The 19,286-nt window shown below is 44.8% G+C and overlaps 1 protein-coding gene across 3 annotated transcripts in view; it reads right to left on the bottom strand.

The window, feature by feature from the left end:
• The window catches only part of LARS2 (leucyl-tRNA synthetase 2, mitochondrial), a 146,473-nt gene that overhangs the window by 22,169 nt on the left and 105,018 nt on the right, over positions 1-19,286 (bottom strand). For all 3 annotated transcript variants that reach the window (XM_055413611.2, XM_055413612.2, XM_088832001.1), the window contains one exon: positions 16,130-16,267. In XM_055413611.2, coding sequence (XP_055269586.2) covers positions 16,130-16,267 — 138 coding nt within the window. The remainder of the gene's footprint in view (positions 1-16,129; positions 16,268-19,286) is intronic.

Below are 19,286 nucleotides of genomic sequence, written 5' to 3'. Positions count from 1 at the left end.
AAGCATCCGGAGAGAGCAGAACAACCTTACCAGCTGATGAGTACAGATAATTGCTCTTTGTGAAAACAGGCTGACCGCTTGTCGACTCAACTTGCACAAATGGCTCCTTACACATAAACGCTAAGAAAACTAGGTGAAATCAGTGGAGATTAACTACTTTCCAATGTGGTGAAGTGCCATGAACACCAGGCCTCACATCTGGAAGCCCTGGATTGGAATCTCTGTGCTGCTTCTCAACGAGTCAAGGCAAGTCACTTCTTCACTCTGAGCATCAGTCTGCTCATCTGTAAAATGGGGATTATAAAAACCTGCCTTAAAGCGTTGGTGGGAGGATTAAATGAAACGACTGCATGAAAATACTTGTAAATTTTAAAGGTATGTACAAAGGTCAGTTGGGCTTCCCTGGTGCCTCAGTGGTAAAGAATCCTCCTGAAATGCAGGAGATCCATATTTGATCCCTGGATTGGGGAGATCCCCATGAAGAGGGCCTGGCAACCCACTCCAGTATTCTTGCCTGGAGAATCCAATGGACAGAGGAGCCTGGCAGGCTAGAGCCCATAGGGTTGCAAAGAGTCAGACATGACTGAAGCGACTGAGCACACATGCACGCAAAAGGTCAGTTATGCTGAGCTCGGAGTAATGAAAAGTTCAGGACGATACAAAGAGGTCTACGCTGGGGTTTTATTCAAGAAGATAATTCATTCCTTAACTTTTATACAGTGCTTGGTAAAATTCCTTTTAATATGTTTAAATCATGCAAGTTATACATGATTATACCCTTTTTGTTCAAATTCAGACATGCCTCCCCCTGTCTTCCCAGGCCTACTGCCCTCTGGTGAGGCAGTTACTGTTAGTCCACACGGATTTACTTCCATTTTTCTTTTGGTTGCACAGCATGGCATGCGGGATCTTAGTTCTTCAACCAGGAATTGAACCCAGGCACTGGCAGTGAAAACTCTGAGTCCAACCACTGGACCACCAGGGAATTCCCCAGATCTATTTCATTTTCAACATCTACTGAGTACTTTACATATGGGTGGATTATAATTTATTTATAGTGCCTTAAAAAAAAAAAAGGCAGTGTTAGTCACGCCCTTACTGGCTGACTAGTGAACTGAAGACATTCTCTCTTAAGAGGACAGCAGGGGTTTGACCCTCGGACTGAAGTTATCTCAGATTTGAAACTGCTGTGCAGTTTTGAAGCACGTAAGAGAGCTACTCCACGCTCAATTTGTGGAGACCTCTGCTGAGAGCACGCGTCCATATCTCACTCTTATAAAGCGCAGGGAGGGACATCTGAGCGAGGAGACAGACTGACATTCTCTGCCGACATCACCCCCAGCACAAAACATCTCTCAGCGTAAGAACCCTCGGGGACTTCAAGCGCACTTACTCAGAGTGGCTTTTTAGAGGCTCAAAGACCCAAGAGATAGCATCACCAACTGAACGGACGTGGATTTGAGCAAACTCCAGGAGACAGTGAAGGACAAGGAAGCCTGGCGTGCTGCAGTCCACGGGGTCGCAAGGAGGTGGACACGACTTTAGGGATCAAAGAACAAACAACTCAAAGACCCAATAACCTCAAAGAGGCCAAGCAGAGCACAAACCCAGCTCTAGTGATGGAGGCACACGGTGCTGGCTTTGTTAATGAACAGAATCTCATTTCACATGCAAGGCTAATACAGACAAACGCTGGTACAGAGGAAGAAGGCCTCTGGATAGGGCCCTGATTTGTACACTGTGCAGCCCGTCACAGCGGCTGGGACAGACGTAGTTTAAAGGGAATTCTCCAGTGAACTCAGAGGATGGAGTGGAACAGTGAGGATGACTGAAAATGAGATGAAGGTCAGCCAGAAAAAAAGGACCCCTGGTCTCTGTGTTTTACAATCCTGTTATGAGCATGTGTATGTATGTGTGTGCGCACACGTGAGTCTGGTGGGATGTGTGTGTATGTGTGTGTGTGGGTATCTGCCAAGGTATAAAACACCCAATATAATTAAATGGAAATGAGTCAAGTTACTCAGTGTCACAGGGCCTGTCCACCATGGGACCGTGTTAATTTGGAAGATGCACAAGCAGAAAAATAGTCACCCTATTGTTCTGACTCCAAAAGCTATCTTAATAATAAGCTCTTTGAGTCACAAAACTGCCTTCCTTCCACCTCCCAGACATTCCATCAGCAATGTCACCACTGGCAGAATGACATCCTTCTGTACCACGTCCCAGGAAGATTCCCAGACAATGTGACTGATATGAAAACTGATCTGAAAATACAGTGCACTTGGATCTCAGGCTGCATTTTAACCCAGAAGCACCTTTAAGGGGGAGCAATGGTGTCTCTGGTCCCCATTTCTCAGGAACACAGAACACAGAACCATGAGGAACCTGGGGTCCTTGGGCCACACGAGCTGTATCCAGGGCAGGTTGGGGTTTGGATGCCCAAGACCCCAGATCTGCATTTCCCTCAGGGAGCTCAAGGACCTCTACCCACAGACCGAGTCTGCAGCTCTCTCTGCCACCAGCCCCGTCTGCCCCCTGGGCCTCTCCCGCCACACCTAAATGCCCCTGGTCCTCATAGAGGTCCCAGGGACACCTGGCTGTCCCCAGCACCAGCCATGCTCCCCATGACTCGGCAGGAATGTCCATCTCAGCCTGAGTTCCTGGGGTGACCCGAACCTGCCCTTCACCACTGAGCGCAGGCACCCCTTCTCTGGTGGGTGTCCCTGTCCCCTGCACGCAGCTCTGGACTCTCTTTCAGGTCCTGCCATGTCCAGCACGCTCGGCCATGAAGCGCATGCCCGGGCTGTGTACTGATCGCAGCATAAATGCCTGTGCACCGCCGCCCCGCCCCCGGCGTGACGAGGACTACTGTCTGGTCCTTTCATCTGCCTCAGTGCTTAGCGCTGTTTCAACGGACGACAGGCTCTTTAAACATGTTCAGAGCACGGATGATGGATGAATACGAATGAACAGACAGACGGACGGCGGGACGCAGGGAGGAAGACACGGATGTTTGGGGCTGCCAGCTCTTGAAGCCATCTGTGCCTTCCATCCAATCTGGGGTGGCACCTGGATTTTAACCTCATTACACAAAAGATACAACACAGTTTTAAAACAGAAGGAGAAAATCATATGGTTACTTTTTACTGGGCAGAGGAAGACAGTGGCTACACAGCAAACGGAATGAGTGTCCTATGTGCAAGGGTGGCCTCCCGCACACCCGGTGGGGCCTTCACTGGGCATCGGTTGGCTTGACGGGGCCGATTTTTGCACACACCCAGGGTGCACATTTTTGAGCACTAGCTCATCTTTTAGGAATCTTCCTCAAATAATTTTACATGCCGCAGCCTCACACAGAGACACACTGCAGCTTTCTTCCTGCTGGGCTCAGCGGCAGGAGGATGAATTTGCTGTTACTGTCTTAGGCTCTAGTGTCCCTACGCGGTAGTTTTTGAGGTTTTTCCTTTCCTTTTCACTGTTAGTACATGGCTTTGGTCACTCTTAATAGAAATAAAAAATATGTCCTTGGGATGGGAGAAGGGAGGGAATAATTTGGATCCCAAAGGTAAAGATTATCAGTAGGATGATCAAAAAAGCAGCAACAAGCTTCCAGAAGGGGCAGGAGCAGAAATAAGGTCTTCATTCTCGCAGGTTATTAAGTGGCGAAATGCTGCCCTCTTCTGGGGAAGGGCAGAATTGCAACCTGCTGGAATTGTTTATTTTTTCCAACCTGCCACTCCAGTACTCTTGCCTAGAAAATCCCATGGATGGAGGAGCCTAGTAGGCTGCAGTCCGTGTGGTCGCTATGGGTCGGACATGACTGAGCGACTTCACTTTCACTTTCACACATTGGAGAAGGAAATGGCAACCCACTCCAGTGTTCTTGCCTGGAGAATCCCAGGGGCGGGGGAGCCTGATGGGCTTCCGTTTAAGGGGTCACACAGAGTCGGACACGACTGAAGTGACTTAGCAGCAGCAGCAGGGGCCATACTAAAGAAGGTTCAAACACCATACAATCGTGTTCAAAATCCTTCAAGCTAGGCCTCAGCAGTTCGTGAACAGATAACTTCCAGATGCACAAGCTGGGTTTAGAAAAGGCAGAGGAACCAGAGATCAAGTTGCCAACATTCGCTGGATCAAAGGGAAAGCAAGGGAATTCCAGAAAAACATCTACTTCTGTCTCATTGATTATGCTAAAGCCTTTGACTGTGTGAACTGTAACAAACTGTGCGAAACTCTTAAAGGCGGTAATATCAAGAGCATCTTTCCTGCCTCCTGAGAAACCTGTATGCTGGTCAAGAAGCAAGTTAGAACCCTGTATGGAACAACGGACTGGTCCCAGATTGAGAAAGGAGTCCAGCAAGGCTGTTTATTGTCACCCTGTTTATTTAACTTATATGCAGAGCACATCATGCGAAATGCTGAGCTGGGTGGGTTACAAGCTGGAATCAAGATTGCCGGGAGAAACAGAAACCACCTCATATATGCAGACGATACCACTCTAATGGCAGAAAGCAGAGAGGAACTAAAGAGCCTCTTGATAAGGGTGAAAGAGGAGAATGAAAAAGCCAGCTTAAAACTCAATATTAAAAAAGCTAAGATCATGGCATCCAGTTCCATCACTTCACAGCAAATAGAAGGGGAAAAGGTGGAAGCAGTGACAGATTTCCTCTTCTTGGGCTCTCAAGTCACTGGGGATGGTGACTGCAGCCATGAAATTAGAAGATGACTGCTCCCTGGAAGGAAAGCTATGACAAACATAGACAGTGTATTAAAAAGCAAAGACATAATTTTGCTGACAAAGGTCCATATAGTTAAAGCTGTCTTTCCAATAGTCGTGTATGGATGTGAGAGTTGGACCATAAAGAAGGCTGAGCACCAAAGAATTGATGCTTTCGAACTGCGGTGCTACAGAAGACTCTTGAGAGTCCCTTGGAGAGCAAGGAGATCAGACCAGTCAATCCTAAAGGAAATAAACCCTGAATACTCATCGGAAGGACTGATGCTGAAGCAGAAACTCCAATCATTTGGCAACTTGATCACTATGAAGAGCTGACTCACTGGAAGAGACCCTGATGCTGGGAAAGACTAAGGGCAGAAGGAGAAGAGGGCGTCAGAGGATGAGATGGCTGGATGGTATCACTGATTCAACAGACATGAACTTGGGCAAACTCCGGAAGCTGGTGAGGGACGGGAGGACTGGCATGCTGCAATCCGTGGGGTCGCAAAGAGTTGGACAGGACTTGGCGACTGAGAAACAACAACTCTAGCTGCACTGCTCGGGCTTCTCTTGTTGCTGAGCACAGGCTCTCGGGTGTGCGGGCTTCAGCAGTTGAAGCACGTGGGTTCAGTAACTGTGCCGCAAGGGCTTAGTTGCTCCGCAGCATGTGGGATCTTCTCAGATCAGAGATCAAACCCGTGTCTCTTGCACTGGCAGGTGGGTTCTTTACCACTGAGCCACCAGGGAAGCCAGCCCCTTTATTTTTAATTGGAGGATAATGATTTCACAATACTGTGCTGGTTTCTGCCGTACAACGTGAATCAGCCGTAAGTTTACATATATCCCTTCCCTCTTGAGTCTCCCTCCCACCCCCCACCCCCATCTCACCCCTCAGCCTGCAGGACTCTGACCCTAACTCCAGCCTTTCTGCCTGAGGCTACACACTTCTCCGGCCTCATCTTCTATAACTCTTTTTTAAAAGTGAACTTCTAAATGAAGTAAAGCGCACATATTGAAAAGCTTGTAATTCCTACTGGTAAAACTTGAGGAATTTCACAACATAAACACACCGGTGTAACCAGTACCCAGGTCAACGATCAGAAAGTGACCCACCTCCTGGAGGCCCCCTCCTCCCCCTCCCAGGTGCCGTCTCCGCACCACAGGCACCAGCCGCCTGGCTGCTAACGCCATGGATCAATTTTGCCTGTTTGGAAACCATGTCTACCCCTTTCAGAATGAGGGAATCTCACGGGAGCACCCACACTGGAGGCCTTTCCCAGAAAGGCAGGCATTCCCTCTCACACAGCAGAACACCCAAAACAAGGTCTGCCAGCTAAATAAGTCTTGATTTCTGAAAGTCTGCAACAACGCAACTTGATGGCTGAGGTTCACCCGGGCTGCCTTCCCCCAGGGTTGAAGCACTGCAGTGGTGGCCGGAAGGGCCATCTAGGGCAGAGATGGCAAGACCTCCCCAGTGCCCCTGCCCCCATCATGGACTCACGGCTGCACGTCCTGGTGGACTCGGGCTGAGCCTCAGGATTCTTGGGACCACGTGCTCAGAAAGCAGAGTTGCCCCGTGACACCTATCATTCGTTTATCCCGCAGCTATTTACTGAGTGCTGACAACATGTCCGGCGCCGAGCCAGGCGTTTAGGGATGTCATGGTGGGCAAGGCCAGCCCTGCCCTCACGGAGCCGGCCTGCCTGCTGCCAGTGAGCCAGACGGATGCCTGTCCACCCTCAGGGCTGGGAGCGGGGAACAGAGAGCCCAGTCAGATCTGAAAACCGACTCCCGCCACACCAAGTCCAAATTGCTCGGCTCGGCCATCGAGGACTTCCGTCCCTCCCTTTCCGCGTCCTTGACCCTTTCTTACACACCCATTGCCCACAGGCACTTCAGTGTCCTTACTCACTGTTCCCTGAAGTGCTATCAAAACTGCCCATTTGTCAGAACTCTACCCCTCCTTCCAGACTCCACTCAAACGCCAAATCCACTAGGAAGGCATCTCAGGCCCTCCCGGGCAAAATTAGTTGCTCTTTCTTCGGTGTGTCCAGTGTGGTTCCTGTAACTGCATCGGGCAGGTATTAAATGTTACTGTGCATTCATGTGAGTTGCTTTGCTGCCTGCCTTCCCCGAGAGTGGGGAGTAGGAGGATCCTTGAAGACCTCTCCCGCACCCCGCTCATCACAGATGCTCAGTTAAGGCAACTGGTTTGAGCTATGTCGAGTTTGTTTCCATGAATGAATAAACAAATCTGCCAGCAGCAGAGAAGGGGACGGTGTGGAGGGGACAAGAGATGAGGGAAGAAAGAGGATGAAGGGCAGGCACGGGACACTACTGCTTCCAAGTAGGGCCAGGCCCTTTTTGCGGAGAGAGGCGTGCTCAAAGATTTCAGACTGTGTCCACTTGAAGCCCTGGGAAGATCAGCAGGGAACGAGAGTGGAAGAGGGACAACTTGCACAGTGGGGAGGGGGCCCCCCAGTTCCTGGAATCCTGCTCAGTCCCCAGTGATTCTCCCTCCACTCTTCCAGGGCCTCAGGGCTCTGGGAAGAGGGTTCTCATTCCATCCACCCTTAGGTGTAGTTTAGCTCTGAATGAGGAGTCGCGTTTGTATTTGAGCAACAACTCGGTACAGACCCCTCTTGCACTTCATCAGAGAGCTTACAGGAAAATGGGTGGCCCAAGACAGGCTCATAACTCACCAGCACAAGAAGGAGGCATGAAGTATGATACAGAGAGGTATGTGGGTGGGCGTGGGGGACAAGGGGACGTCGAGGGTCCTGCTGGAGTAGACGCCACGCCACACTGCCAAGTTCATGGTTCAGATCCACAACAGTGTAATTTGTGTATTTCCCATCTGTATATTCACTCACCAGAAGGTACCTGGGAACAAAACTGTATACGCAACTGAGATATTCACGTGTATAGCAGGGAGCTTTATGATAAGAAAGTGAAAAGTCTGCCACTCCAAACCACCAACAAACCCCTTCGGATTCCGAAGTCATCAAAGATGGAGGCGTTATGCAGGGCCTCGGCCTTAGGGAAGGCCTAGATGGGTTTCACTTTCATGAATACAAACTAGTGCTCTTTTCCTTGAGTCAGATTTCCTCTTACTCCATCAATACCACCCTGAGGGTTGGATTACTTCCATATGCACCGAAGCACGGCTCTATGCAAGCAGAATGATGAAAAGTGACAGAATTGTCAACCGTTTCCTTGACAGTCTGGACTGCACTCACTCAGAAATTACAACTAATGCCTGCTGGTCATGGAAAAGCACCTTTGTCCAAAGAAGGAGAGAAGGAAGTAAGGAGGGTGGGTGTGAGGAACGGAGGGAGGGAGAAAGGTTACTAATCATTAGGATTAACAAGGAATTTCAGAACACAGGCAGGCTACTTTAAGCATCCTTACAAAAATCACTGCATACAGGAATGTAACAATCAAGACACGGCTAAAAGAATCTCAGGATTCATCAGAGCCCTAACCAGTCACTGCAGGTGACATTTCCTTCCTTATGAAACCCTGGATAACCTGCTCCCCTCTCGCCTGCCTGGTCACTCGGCTACTATGTAGATCTGGAAAGAAGAAAACAGAAAGCTGCAGATCTCTGAAAGCAGTCTCTAATTGGGACTTCTCAGACTAACTTCACCTTGTTCTTCGTCCCTGCCCTGAATCCAGGGCCATCGTATGCACATAATTGGCCTGTTTCTAAGCATCGAGACGTGGCTTGTCTGAAAATATCACTGTTTCCATTTCCTAGCAGGGGCCTGGAAGGAAGTCTTATTAATACCATGAGACTCAAGCAAAGTCTTTTTTTTTTTCCTTACCTTTTCCCAATAAGTCCATTTCTGGTGTGATTAGAAAAAGCTCCCTGGACCACAGACAGAGGCCTGCTGAGCTCACAATAGTTAGCAGCTGGCTGTCAGCACGGGGAGCAGCAGCTTCTGACACCACACCACCCTTTGATGACTGCAAAGCGCAGACAGAACGTCAGTTCCGAGAATTTAGTGTCTCTCTGGGTTGTATGAGCAGCTGAGGCTGATGCTGACTCTCCTCCACCCTCCTACTCCCCCATGCTCACAAATCACATTTCACACCCAGCACACTTCCCTGCTTTAGAATATAAACTTTATTTTCTGTTATAAAATCACATAGTCATTGGGGAAAAAACCATTAAGAAATAATAAAATCATCAATAAGCTCATCATCCAGAGAGAACTAGTGTTAACATGCTGACATAATACTTTTTCTAGTCTTTTCTCAGAGCTTTGTGTGTGTATTGGTGTGTGTACATGTAAAGACAGAGAATCAGACTGTATCTACAAATTTCTGCCTTGCTTTCTTCACTTCTCATTACTTCAGATGTATTTCTCCTTGGTGTTCAACATCCTTTGTAATATATAAAGAGTTGGATGGAGTCCTCCAAAGAGATGAGTATACTTTGCCCTTTCTCAGCATGTTGGGGCATTTAGGTTTGGGGTAATAGTTGAAGTAATACTTATATGAACATTCTCGTGTATAAGTTTGTGTTTCTAATTATTTCCTTAGGACAGATTTCTAGAAGTGCAATTAGTGTGCCCCAAACTATTATTTTAAGGCACTATTTTATGACTATTTTTAAAGTACTCCCTCTACACTGCTAAAACGCTTTTCACGAAGACTGTTCCCAACTGCCCTGGAGTGCATGAGAGACCCACTCTCACAGGGATGCTGTATAGAAAACGCTTACCTTGTGTTCCTTTTGCTGTCAATGAGATAAACATTTTAGAGTATGTTTACTGATCACTTGCATTTCTTCTTTTGCAAATTTCCTGTTGACATAACTTCCAGCTTAATCATCAACCTGATGTTTCAGACACACAATAAAGGCACCAGCTGTCCCATGGGATGGCACTTCTAATCCAGAGGCCAGTTTCTTTTTATAAATGGTAAAGAGCCCTTCTGGAAATTCAAACTGCAGACCTAAATGTGCAAGTGATGAAAGAAAGGCCCTGGGCTCTTTTAGGAAATAGGAAGATTATTAGATCCACACAAACCTTTGCTTTTATATTTGAAGACATTTAACCAGAATCAGAGAGTGAAAAGGGTGCTCAGAGGTGACTGAATCCCTAATCTATGAGGCCAGGGAGAACCACGGGGGTTAGAACTCTCATCTGCACCACTAATCACAGGACCAAGTGAGCATGAAACAGAGGTTTCTGGACTCCCAGTCCAGACCTACTACCTGAGACAGCGGCCAAGCGACTTACTGAGAAATGAAAAGAGGGACAACTGAAGTCCCAAGTCCCTCCTGATATGACAATGCTAACCAAAAGGCATACAGAAATAGACAAGAAATTCCAATTTATACACATTTCAGGAAAAGGAGCTAATAAAGAGAAACACACACGTGATTGACAGGTCTCAAAATCTTGCCCTAGACCAGCTTGATAAAGTTGTTTGGAGGCTTTAAAATAAATGCTAATTGGAGAGTTCTGAATTACTCATCACAGAAAGTGGATGATTTTCATTTCATTTAAAGCCAACTGGTTTACCAAACACCGCCACTAAAGAGGTAATGCTCAGAAATAAATAGTTTTCAGACGCTACTGTTGCCTTGATGTGCTTGAACAGGAGCAGTGCTGAAAGTGTGCTGAGAAGCAGAGATAAGATGACTTTCTCCATCTTCTTCAGAAAGGTCAGCCTTCTGAGGACTTAAAATAGCTCTCCCTCTTTTGGGGGGAGTATGAAGGCATGGAATAGAATTGAACCATCTTGGGAAGAATTAAAAAATATGTATTGCATAGGTATATTTCTATTTATACCATATAGTTGTCCCTTAAAGTTGATGGTAAGGCAAATTCCAGGTGGACCTCAGGCTTTGCAAATTTTAGAAATGTAATAATAGAAACAAGTCACATCCAAAACAGTGTTTTAAAATTATGTCAGAATGCTAAAATCTTTTTCTGCTTGATTATAGTTTTAAAACAACGCAAACAAGTCGGAAAAGTAGCCAGGTCCTGTCCTACATCTTAAATTAGTTAGCCATTGGGTAATTTGCTGACTCATTCATTCCTTCTACAAATAATGGTTCCAAGGCTGAGAAGTGTGCCCTACTGTCAAGAAGCCAGAAATCATGTGTGGTCTTTGTTTCTAGACCTACACGCATGCATGAATGCTCAGTCGTGTCTGACTCTTTGCAACCCCATGGACTGTAGCCCACCAGGCTCCTATGTCTATGGGATTTCCCAGGCAGGAATACTGGAGGGGGTTGCCATTTCCTACTCCAGGGGATCTTCCCAAACCAGGGATCAAACACACATCTCTTGAATCTCCTGCACTGCCAGGCAGATTTGTTTTTTTGTTTTGATTTTTTTTTACCACCACTGAGCCACCCGGGAAGCCCTAAACCTACATGAGAAGGAATTATTTCTCAGGTTGTACCTGATGTTTGAACTTAGCCTTTCTCTATCCAACTTTCCCTATCTCAAGGAGAACATTTCCTTTGAAGAACATATATTTCACTCTGTTTATATCAATAGGGTTAAACTCAACTGATTGAAACAAATATTCACTGAGAATGTATGTCCATGAGACTGCGATGGTTAACAGGACACAGGTTCCATCCTCCAGGGTAGTCTATATCGAGGGAGGTAAAGAAGTTTCCACAGAGAAGAAATGCAAGGCAGAATGGCAAATGGTATAATCTAAGTTACAAACTTTGTAACTACAGTCAGCTCTCTTTATCTGTGGATTCCACACTTGTGGATTCAACAAACCATCAATCAAAAAAAAAAAAAAATTCCAGAAACTTCCAAAAAGCAAAACTTGAATTTGGTGTACCCAGGCAATTTACATAGCATTTACACTGTATTAGGCATTATAAATGGAGAAGGAAATGGCAACCCACTCCAGTGTTCTTGCCTGGAGAATCCCAGGGATAGTGGAGCCTGGTGGGCTTCTGTCTATGGGGTCACACAGAGTCGGACACGACTGAAGTGACTTAGCAGTAGCAGTAGCAGGCATTATAAAATTATCTAGGGATGACTTAAGGCATTCAGGAGAGTGTAAGTTACATACAAATACTACATCATTTTGTGTGAGGGATTTTAGCATCCAGATTTTGGTATCAGTGGGGGTCCTGGAACTAATCCCTAATGGACACCAAGGGATGACTGTAATTTATCGATACTTCCCTGAGGATTAATGCTGTTAATGTGTTTAGTGGCCTACTGATGTAGATGGGTTAATTTTTACACATGAAGGTCTCTGGGACTAACGAGAATCATTTTAAGCATTTAATTTCTATTCTAAATCAGCTTTCTGTAGACTTAATCCATGTGTGCATGAACAGAATGTGGGAACAGATCTGAGGATGGGGTAAAAAGGGAGGGAGCTTTCAAGGCACTTCTTTTTAATGAAACTGGATTTTAGAGGTTCTGAAAGTGACTTAAGGTGACTGCTAAAATAAATTACAATATATCCATATGACAGGATACTATGCGTAAATTGTAAATGCTGATGCAGAGAGACCACCAAGATATAAAATAAAAAAGCAAAAGACATATATATATATATAAAATATATGAAACACTTAAAAATGAGTATATCAATAGATACAACGTATTTTTCTGGAAGAAATCAAGAGAAACTGTTAACAGTTGAGAAGGGTAGAAGGTAGGCTGCAGGGAGGAAGACTTCAATGTTTACTTTCTATGCAGTTAAATTTAAAATTTTTAATTTTAGATGTATTACTTTTTCATTATTTAATATTTTAATTGTTAACATCAATTAACTGGACAGAGAGATAACCAGATATATTTTCCCCTTTTCTTCTCTTCAATTAAAAAACATTCTAAAAGGTTGTTGCATGAAAAAAACAAAGCACAGCAACAACTGAAAAAAAAAAACCTCAGGAATGGTGCTCCTGGCACAGCGGCAGACAGAAGAGCCTGAATTATTGTCCTGATGGAAAACAAGTGAAAAAGCCAGGTCAGACATAGAAAACACATTGTTTTAAGTGCGCCTTTGAGTTGGCAAACTAAGAAACGAGGTTTCTTATCTAAAAATAAATCTATTTTTAGGTAAATAAGAACTAACAGTTGCAAGAAGGAAGTCAGAAAAGATTAATAAGCATGTAGATCCAATGCAATTTCAGTTGAACACCCAACAGATAACCTCTGTGGCATCTGACAAGCGGAATCTGAAATTTATATGGAAGAACAAAAGCCCAAATATATTAATAGTCAAGATACTCCTATAGAAAAAGAACAAAGTAGGAGGACTGCCCTTACTAGATATTGAGACTTCTAGAATTAAAATAAACAATGCCAGTAAATAACTATTAATGGCACAGAAAAAAGCAAATAGACCAATGGGCAAAAGAAAAAAAAAAAGACCCTATAAATAGGCCCTTGCATATTCACAAAAACTTGATTTATGATGGAGACGGCACTGTAGATCAGTGGGGGAAATGATGGACTATTCCATTAAAGGTATTGAGACACTAAAAGCAGTCACCATAAAGGAAAAGATTATTAAAATTTACTACATTAAATTAAGAGCTTCTGTTCATCAAAAGACACCATAAAAATAAGACAAGCCAAGAACCGGGGAGAAATATTGCAATACACATAGCATCCAGAATATTTATAGAATTCCTACAATCGGTAAAAGACAGCCCAGAAGAAATAAGGACAAACCACACAAACAGGGATTTAACGGAAGCAGAAACATAGAGGCTCATAAAGAGAATGAAAACATGCTAAACTTCATTAAGTCTTTAAATTCAAATTTAACTCACAAAGTCATCCATTATATAACCACAAGTTTGACAAAAGTCTTACAGTTGGATAATACAGTCAGCCCTTTGTGTTTTATGATCCTTGGCGGGTTGAATCCAAGCATGTGGAACCCATGGATATCAAGGGCTGACCATGGCAACTAAGCATCTGCAGATTTGGTACCCTCAGCAGGTCCCAGAACCCATTCTCCACGGAGATGCAGGGATGGCAGCACTGTATGCTGTAATGGTGAAGGTGTCAAGTAATAAACAGGATGCTCACCTCTGGAAGTGCCAGTGTAGGTTTATATCATCAATTTGAAACAGCCTGGCTTTCTTACTGAAGTTGATCATGTGAGTAATCCTACAATTCGGCAATCCCACTCAAGGCACATATCTTAGAGAATTGCTCATGTGTGTACGGAAACATACATGGATGCTCCTAGCAGTTTTGTTCATAACTGCACAAAACAGCCCAAGGACATTAATGGTATGGACGTGAACTGAACTCTGTATTAGAAAGTCTATTCCATGTAATGGAATACCAGATGGCAGTAAAACAGAAATGCAACTACTCAATGCAGCGAGATGGATGAAATTCCAAAAATGCTGAGCAAGGGAAGCAAGAGAGAATATGTGAAATATGATTCTATTTATACAAAGTTCAAAGACAGAAACAACACATATATCTTAAAATACTCATCACTGCCAATTATTAAAGAATGCAAATCAAACTAAACTGAGGTAGCACCTCACACCAGCCAGAATGACTCTCATCAAAAGTCTACAAACAGGACTTCCCTGATGGTCCTGTGGTAAAGAGCCCGCCTGCCAACGCAGGAGACATGGGTTTGATCCCTGGCCTGGGAAGATTCCACATGCCTTGGGGCAACTAAGCCCTTGCTCTGGAGCCCTCAAGCTATGACCACTGAATCCTGTGCACTCAAGAGTCCACTTTCCAAAATAAGAGAAGCCACCTCAATGAGGAGCCCATGCACTGCAACTAGAGAGTAGCCCCCGCTTGTCACAGTGTGAGAAAGCTCACACACAGCAGGGAAGACCCAGCCCTGCCATAAATAAATAAATAAAATTTTAAAGGTCTACAAATAACAAATGTTGGGTGTGGAGAAAAGGTAACCCTCCTACACTGTTGGTAGGAATGTAAATCGGTACAACCACTATGGAGACTGTAATTTGAAAAGATACATGCACATCCATGTTCACTGCAGACTATTTACATCAGCCAAGACACAGAAGGAACCCAAATGTCCGTCAGCAGAGGCATGGGTAAAGGAGATGTCATACAAACATACAATGGAATATTACTCGCTCACAAAAAAGAATGCAATAACGCCACTTTCAGCAACATGGCTGGACCTAGAGATTATCATACTAAGCGTAGTAAATCGGACAGAGAAAGACAAATATATATCACTTATAGGTGATGTCTAAAAAGATGATACAAATGAACTTATTTACAAACAGAAATAGAGTCACAAAGGTAGAAAACAAGCTTATAGTTATCAGAGTGGAAAGGTTGAAGGGAGTGATAAATTAGGAGTTTGGGATTAACATATACACAATAATATATATAAAATAAATAATCAACAAGGACCTACTGTATAGCACAGGGATCTCTGCTTGATACTCTGCAATAACCTATATGGGAAAAGAATCTGCAAAAGATGGTTTGACATAAATATATATATATATGCATATATGAAACTGAACCACTTTGCTGTGCACCAGACACTAACACAAGACTGTAAATCAACTGCACCTCAATGTAAAACGTAAATTAAGTCAAAATACATCAAGAAGTCATAAATTTAAGAAAAGCAAGAAAATGCATAATTCAAGATTCAGAAATGGCATTGTGTGAGGGGAGAGGCAGAGGTGTAGGAATGGGGATGATCTGATTGCAGAGGGCACCCTGGGTATTCGAAGGGGCCTGTAAGACTCCCGAATGTGGTAAGGGGGTGCATGGATGGTCATTTTATTTTTGAAATTGTATAATTTTGTAATTGTATAATACATTAAATATACATATTATACACATCATATATATGTACACACATACACACATACATATACATATATATATGAGGTATTTCATGGGATAGAAGCCCACGCACACATCTTTCTGAACACCATGGGAACAGATTACAGACCAACAGGGAACAAATTTCTCAATGGATTTTTTCCCTAGCTTTTAATCCATTATACACTTTTATCAGAGTGATATATTGAGACAGGATTCAGTCAAGCTTGGAAACAGAGTAGACATCGAAGGACCTGATGATAAACATGATCTCACACGAGAAGCTATAAAAAGCCATGTAACATAATGAAAGCTCTTCGCTGCCTCCCAGGTGAAAAATCTTCATTAACTGAGATTTAACTCCATCTAAGAGAGAAGAGCTGAAGGGAAGATCCTATGTGAGCAGGCAAACAGCACAGGCTAGGACTGACTCGACAACACAAGTGGACTTCCAATGGTCAAGGCTGACAGTGACCTCTAAGGCATACTTGAAAAATAAGAGTTCTTCTGCTACATATATATTCACCTTGCTCTAGAAGAACTGACACCTGCTTTCAGCTGCTATTCAAGAAACTGAATTCTTTTGCAAAGCAGTGTAAATGCTCACCTGTGTTTGACCATTTTTTGATCGTGGCAAAAATGACTGAAGAATCTTGCATAGAACAAGTGCATGACAGCGTGCTCTTTCCCTCCAATGTACAAATCCACAGGCATCCAGTAATCTGCCAATGCTGCGCTGAAAGGGCTGGGAGGAAGAGAAATGGTCATTTATTAAAAAAAAAAAACCTACTTTGTTACAACTGCATAAATTAGACAGACATTATAATTTGCATATTCCCTGAAATAAATGATGTGAAAGAAAAAGTGATTTTCATTTTAAAATATAACGAGAAGCTTACATAAGAGAGAAGAAAAATGTCAGAGCAATATTAATTTATGAAATTTACAAGAACTGTTTCAGAAGCCAGTGCTAACATATTTTAACAAATGTGATTTTCACATAGAATGAGGAAAAAGTAATATATACCAGCAATAAAGATATTTCTGTACAAGGCATATATTTGACTGTCTGGTTTTATTTTAATTTTTGTTACCATAGACAATAGAGATTTTTGAGTTCTTACCAATAGAGGGCAATATGGCACTTAAAATGGAGACTCACGCAGCTATTAAACATTTGTTTTAAAACAGAAATTCTGTCTTAAAAGTAGCCTCAAAATGCACATAGTCAGCAAGAGCCTGTATATGCCTCATAAAATGCCCTGAGCATACGCAGAGTAATTAAAATAGCCCAACTCTCTCCCACCCAACAGGTATTTTTTGGTCAATGGAGGTCCTAAAAGAAGTTTCCTCACTGGAAGCATCCTTCTCAATCCTAAAGGATGCCAGGGAGGAAAAGGCCACTCTGTTTCCTGGCTGGGGTTCTTGTCGGGTGTGGGGTTGGTGGGTGGTGGGAGGGAGAAACAGTGCTGGCTGGGGACAGATCTCTTCATTCCCAAGGTTAAGGCCCTCTCTTGAGGTCATCCAGTGAGGCAAACCTTGGCCTGTGGAGGATCTGCGTCCCATGGTTTCCCGTGTTTGTGAATTCTCCTCCCCATACCTCAAGCACATTTTCCCCCGAGCAGGAACCTTCGCTCCAGCTCGGGCTGGAAGCAGGAGCTCAGGGTTCGGCAGGTGGGCCCGGCCAGACACCATGTGTTTGCATCCTAACACAGTTTGGCTTTCTCTCCTCCAGTTACGATGCCAGAATTCTAGGAAGACTTTACATAATGTTTCTATGTGAAAAATGGCTCCCTGGAGAAATGTGACTGCTCACACAGGGGACAGAAAAGCAAGGGAAGTCAAGGGTGGTGCCTGAAAGTAAGCTTGAAATAAACCGAGGACTGACACAATGAAAGTAGCTGCAGCTGGGATCTACGACCCATCCTGGAAACCACCCAGTGAGAGCACACAGCAGCCTTTCATGAGGGAAATGATGTGGTAGGCGGGGTTCCAAACTGGGGGCTGTGAAGGTCTCAGGGCCACTCAGGGGCCCCTCATTAAGCCGGAGTCTCTATCATCTATAGGAAGGTTTTCCCTTGAAGCTCTCTGAGAGGTGGAGAGTCTGATTTCCCCTGCACTCTAAGGCTGCTCTTCCTAAACGATCGTGGCTGAGTCGCTAAGTCTTTCTGACTGCAATCCCATGGATTGCAGCAGGCCAAGCTTCCCTGTTTTTCACTGTCTCTCAGAGTTTATCCAAGTTCATGTCCATTGAGTCGGTGATGCCATCCAACCATCTCATCCTCCGCTGCCCTCTTCTCTTCCTGCCCTCAATCTTTCCCAGCATCAGGGTCTTTTCCAATGAGCTGGCTCTTCGCATTAGGTGGCCAAAGTATCGGAGCTTCAGTTTCAGCACCAGTCCTTCCAATGAATATTCAGGGTTGATTTCCTTTAGGATTGACTGGTCTGATCTCCTTGCAGTCCAAGGGACTCTCAAGAGTCTTCTCCAACACCACAGTTCAAAAGCATCAACTCTTCAGCGCTCAGCCTTCTTTCCGGTCCAACTCTCACAACCATACGTGAAAGGGAAGGCAATAAAAGCTCCTTCGAGAAGGAAGACCCGGAAGAGAGGCCTCTCTGCGGGTTGGCCGGGGTTGCCTGCTTGGTCCCAGCCGCAGCAATCCCTCTGTGTCCTTTCTGCCTCTGCCAGCTGCTGTTCACTCTGGCTCCTGCTCATTTCTGCACAGCCTCCACGCGAATCACAGCAGGGCTGGGGCAGGCAGGAGTGCCCGTCTCCCTGGAAATACATTATCTCCCAACCAGCGAAGAAAACGGGGCATTTTTATGCCTGGCCTACAGGGTTTCAGTATAAAAGTTCCCCCGTGGACAAGCACGAGTCGGCAAGGCCTTTGAGGCTCGGTGTCTGTGGCTTCCTGTGCTCTGCGCCAGTTTTCTTCTGCTCTCATTTCCTTCTCTACCCATCTGCCTATTGCTCTCCTTCCCTTATTTATTTTTGTCAAAGAAGAACATGCACATAGCTGAAAAACACCAAACAGTCCGGAAAGGTTCAGAATGTAGAACTGTGGTCTCCAGCCCCATTCCTTCACTACCCCTGCCCCCCGCCACCTCCTACCTGTCGCTTAGCCACTTTTAAACCTTTCAGATTTTTCTTTTTTTGGCAATTACTTAAAAATATGTTCATATGCTTTGCTCATTTATCAGTTTTGGAAATTATCTAGTGGCCGTCTGTGCTAAGAGGTCAGGCTCTCAGCTCGCTGACTCTCTATCTTCCCTCCTCCCTGTACACTCACATCATTATTTTCATTTAAGTTAATAACTTTACATATTTACAACTGCAAAAGTGCAGTTCACTGCAGGGCCAACGAGGGTATTACCGAAGCTCCTCCTTTTACTCTTTCTCATTTTTCCTGTACCTGGGATTTACTTGGCTCTGAAGAATCTAATTTAATAATTGAACACGCTCACTACAAGAGCCTGTTTCAAAGAACACAGTTGACCCATGGCTTCCAGCTCTTTCATCTCTGGACCCACCGGGTGTTGATGGCAGCCTGTGCCCTCCTGGGAGGAGTGGGCCAGAGCAGGCACTGCCTCCTGACCTGGGACTTGCAGCGTTTCCCATCCGGCCTGCTCAAGAATGTTCAAGCTGTGCTGGGGTCTGAGGCTCTTCGACCCCATCCTTCTGCCTTCGTCCTTTTCTTTCACAGGAGCCAGACCTATATCCCAGTCTAGAGCTTGCCTGCCGACTCCTGCTCCCTCACCTCTGT

This window comes from Moschus berezovskii, chromosome 24, assembly GCF_049115385.1.
Source record: "Moschus berezovskii isolate FMDL1 chromosome 24, NW_MosBer_1.0, whole genome shotgun sequence".
Taxonomy (NCBI): Eukaryota; Metazoa; Chordata; class Mammalia; order Artiodactyla; family Moschidae; genus Moschus; species Moschus berezovskii.
The sequence above is the reverse complement of the archived record's forward strand: the minus strand, read 5'-3'. Positions and strand labels throughout refer to the sequence as shown.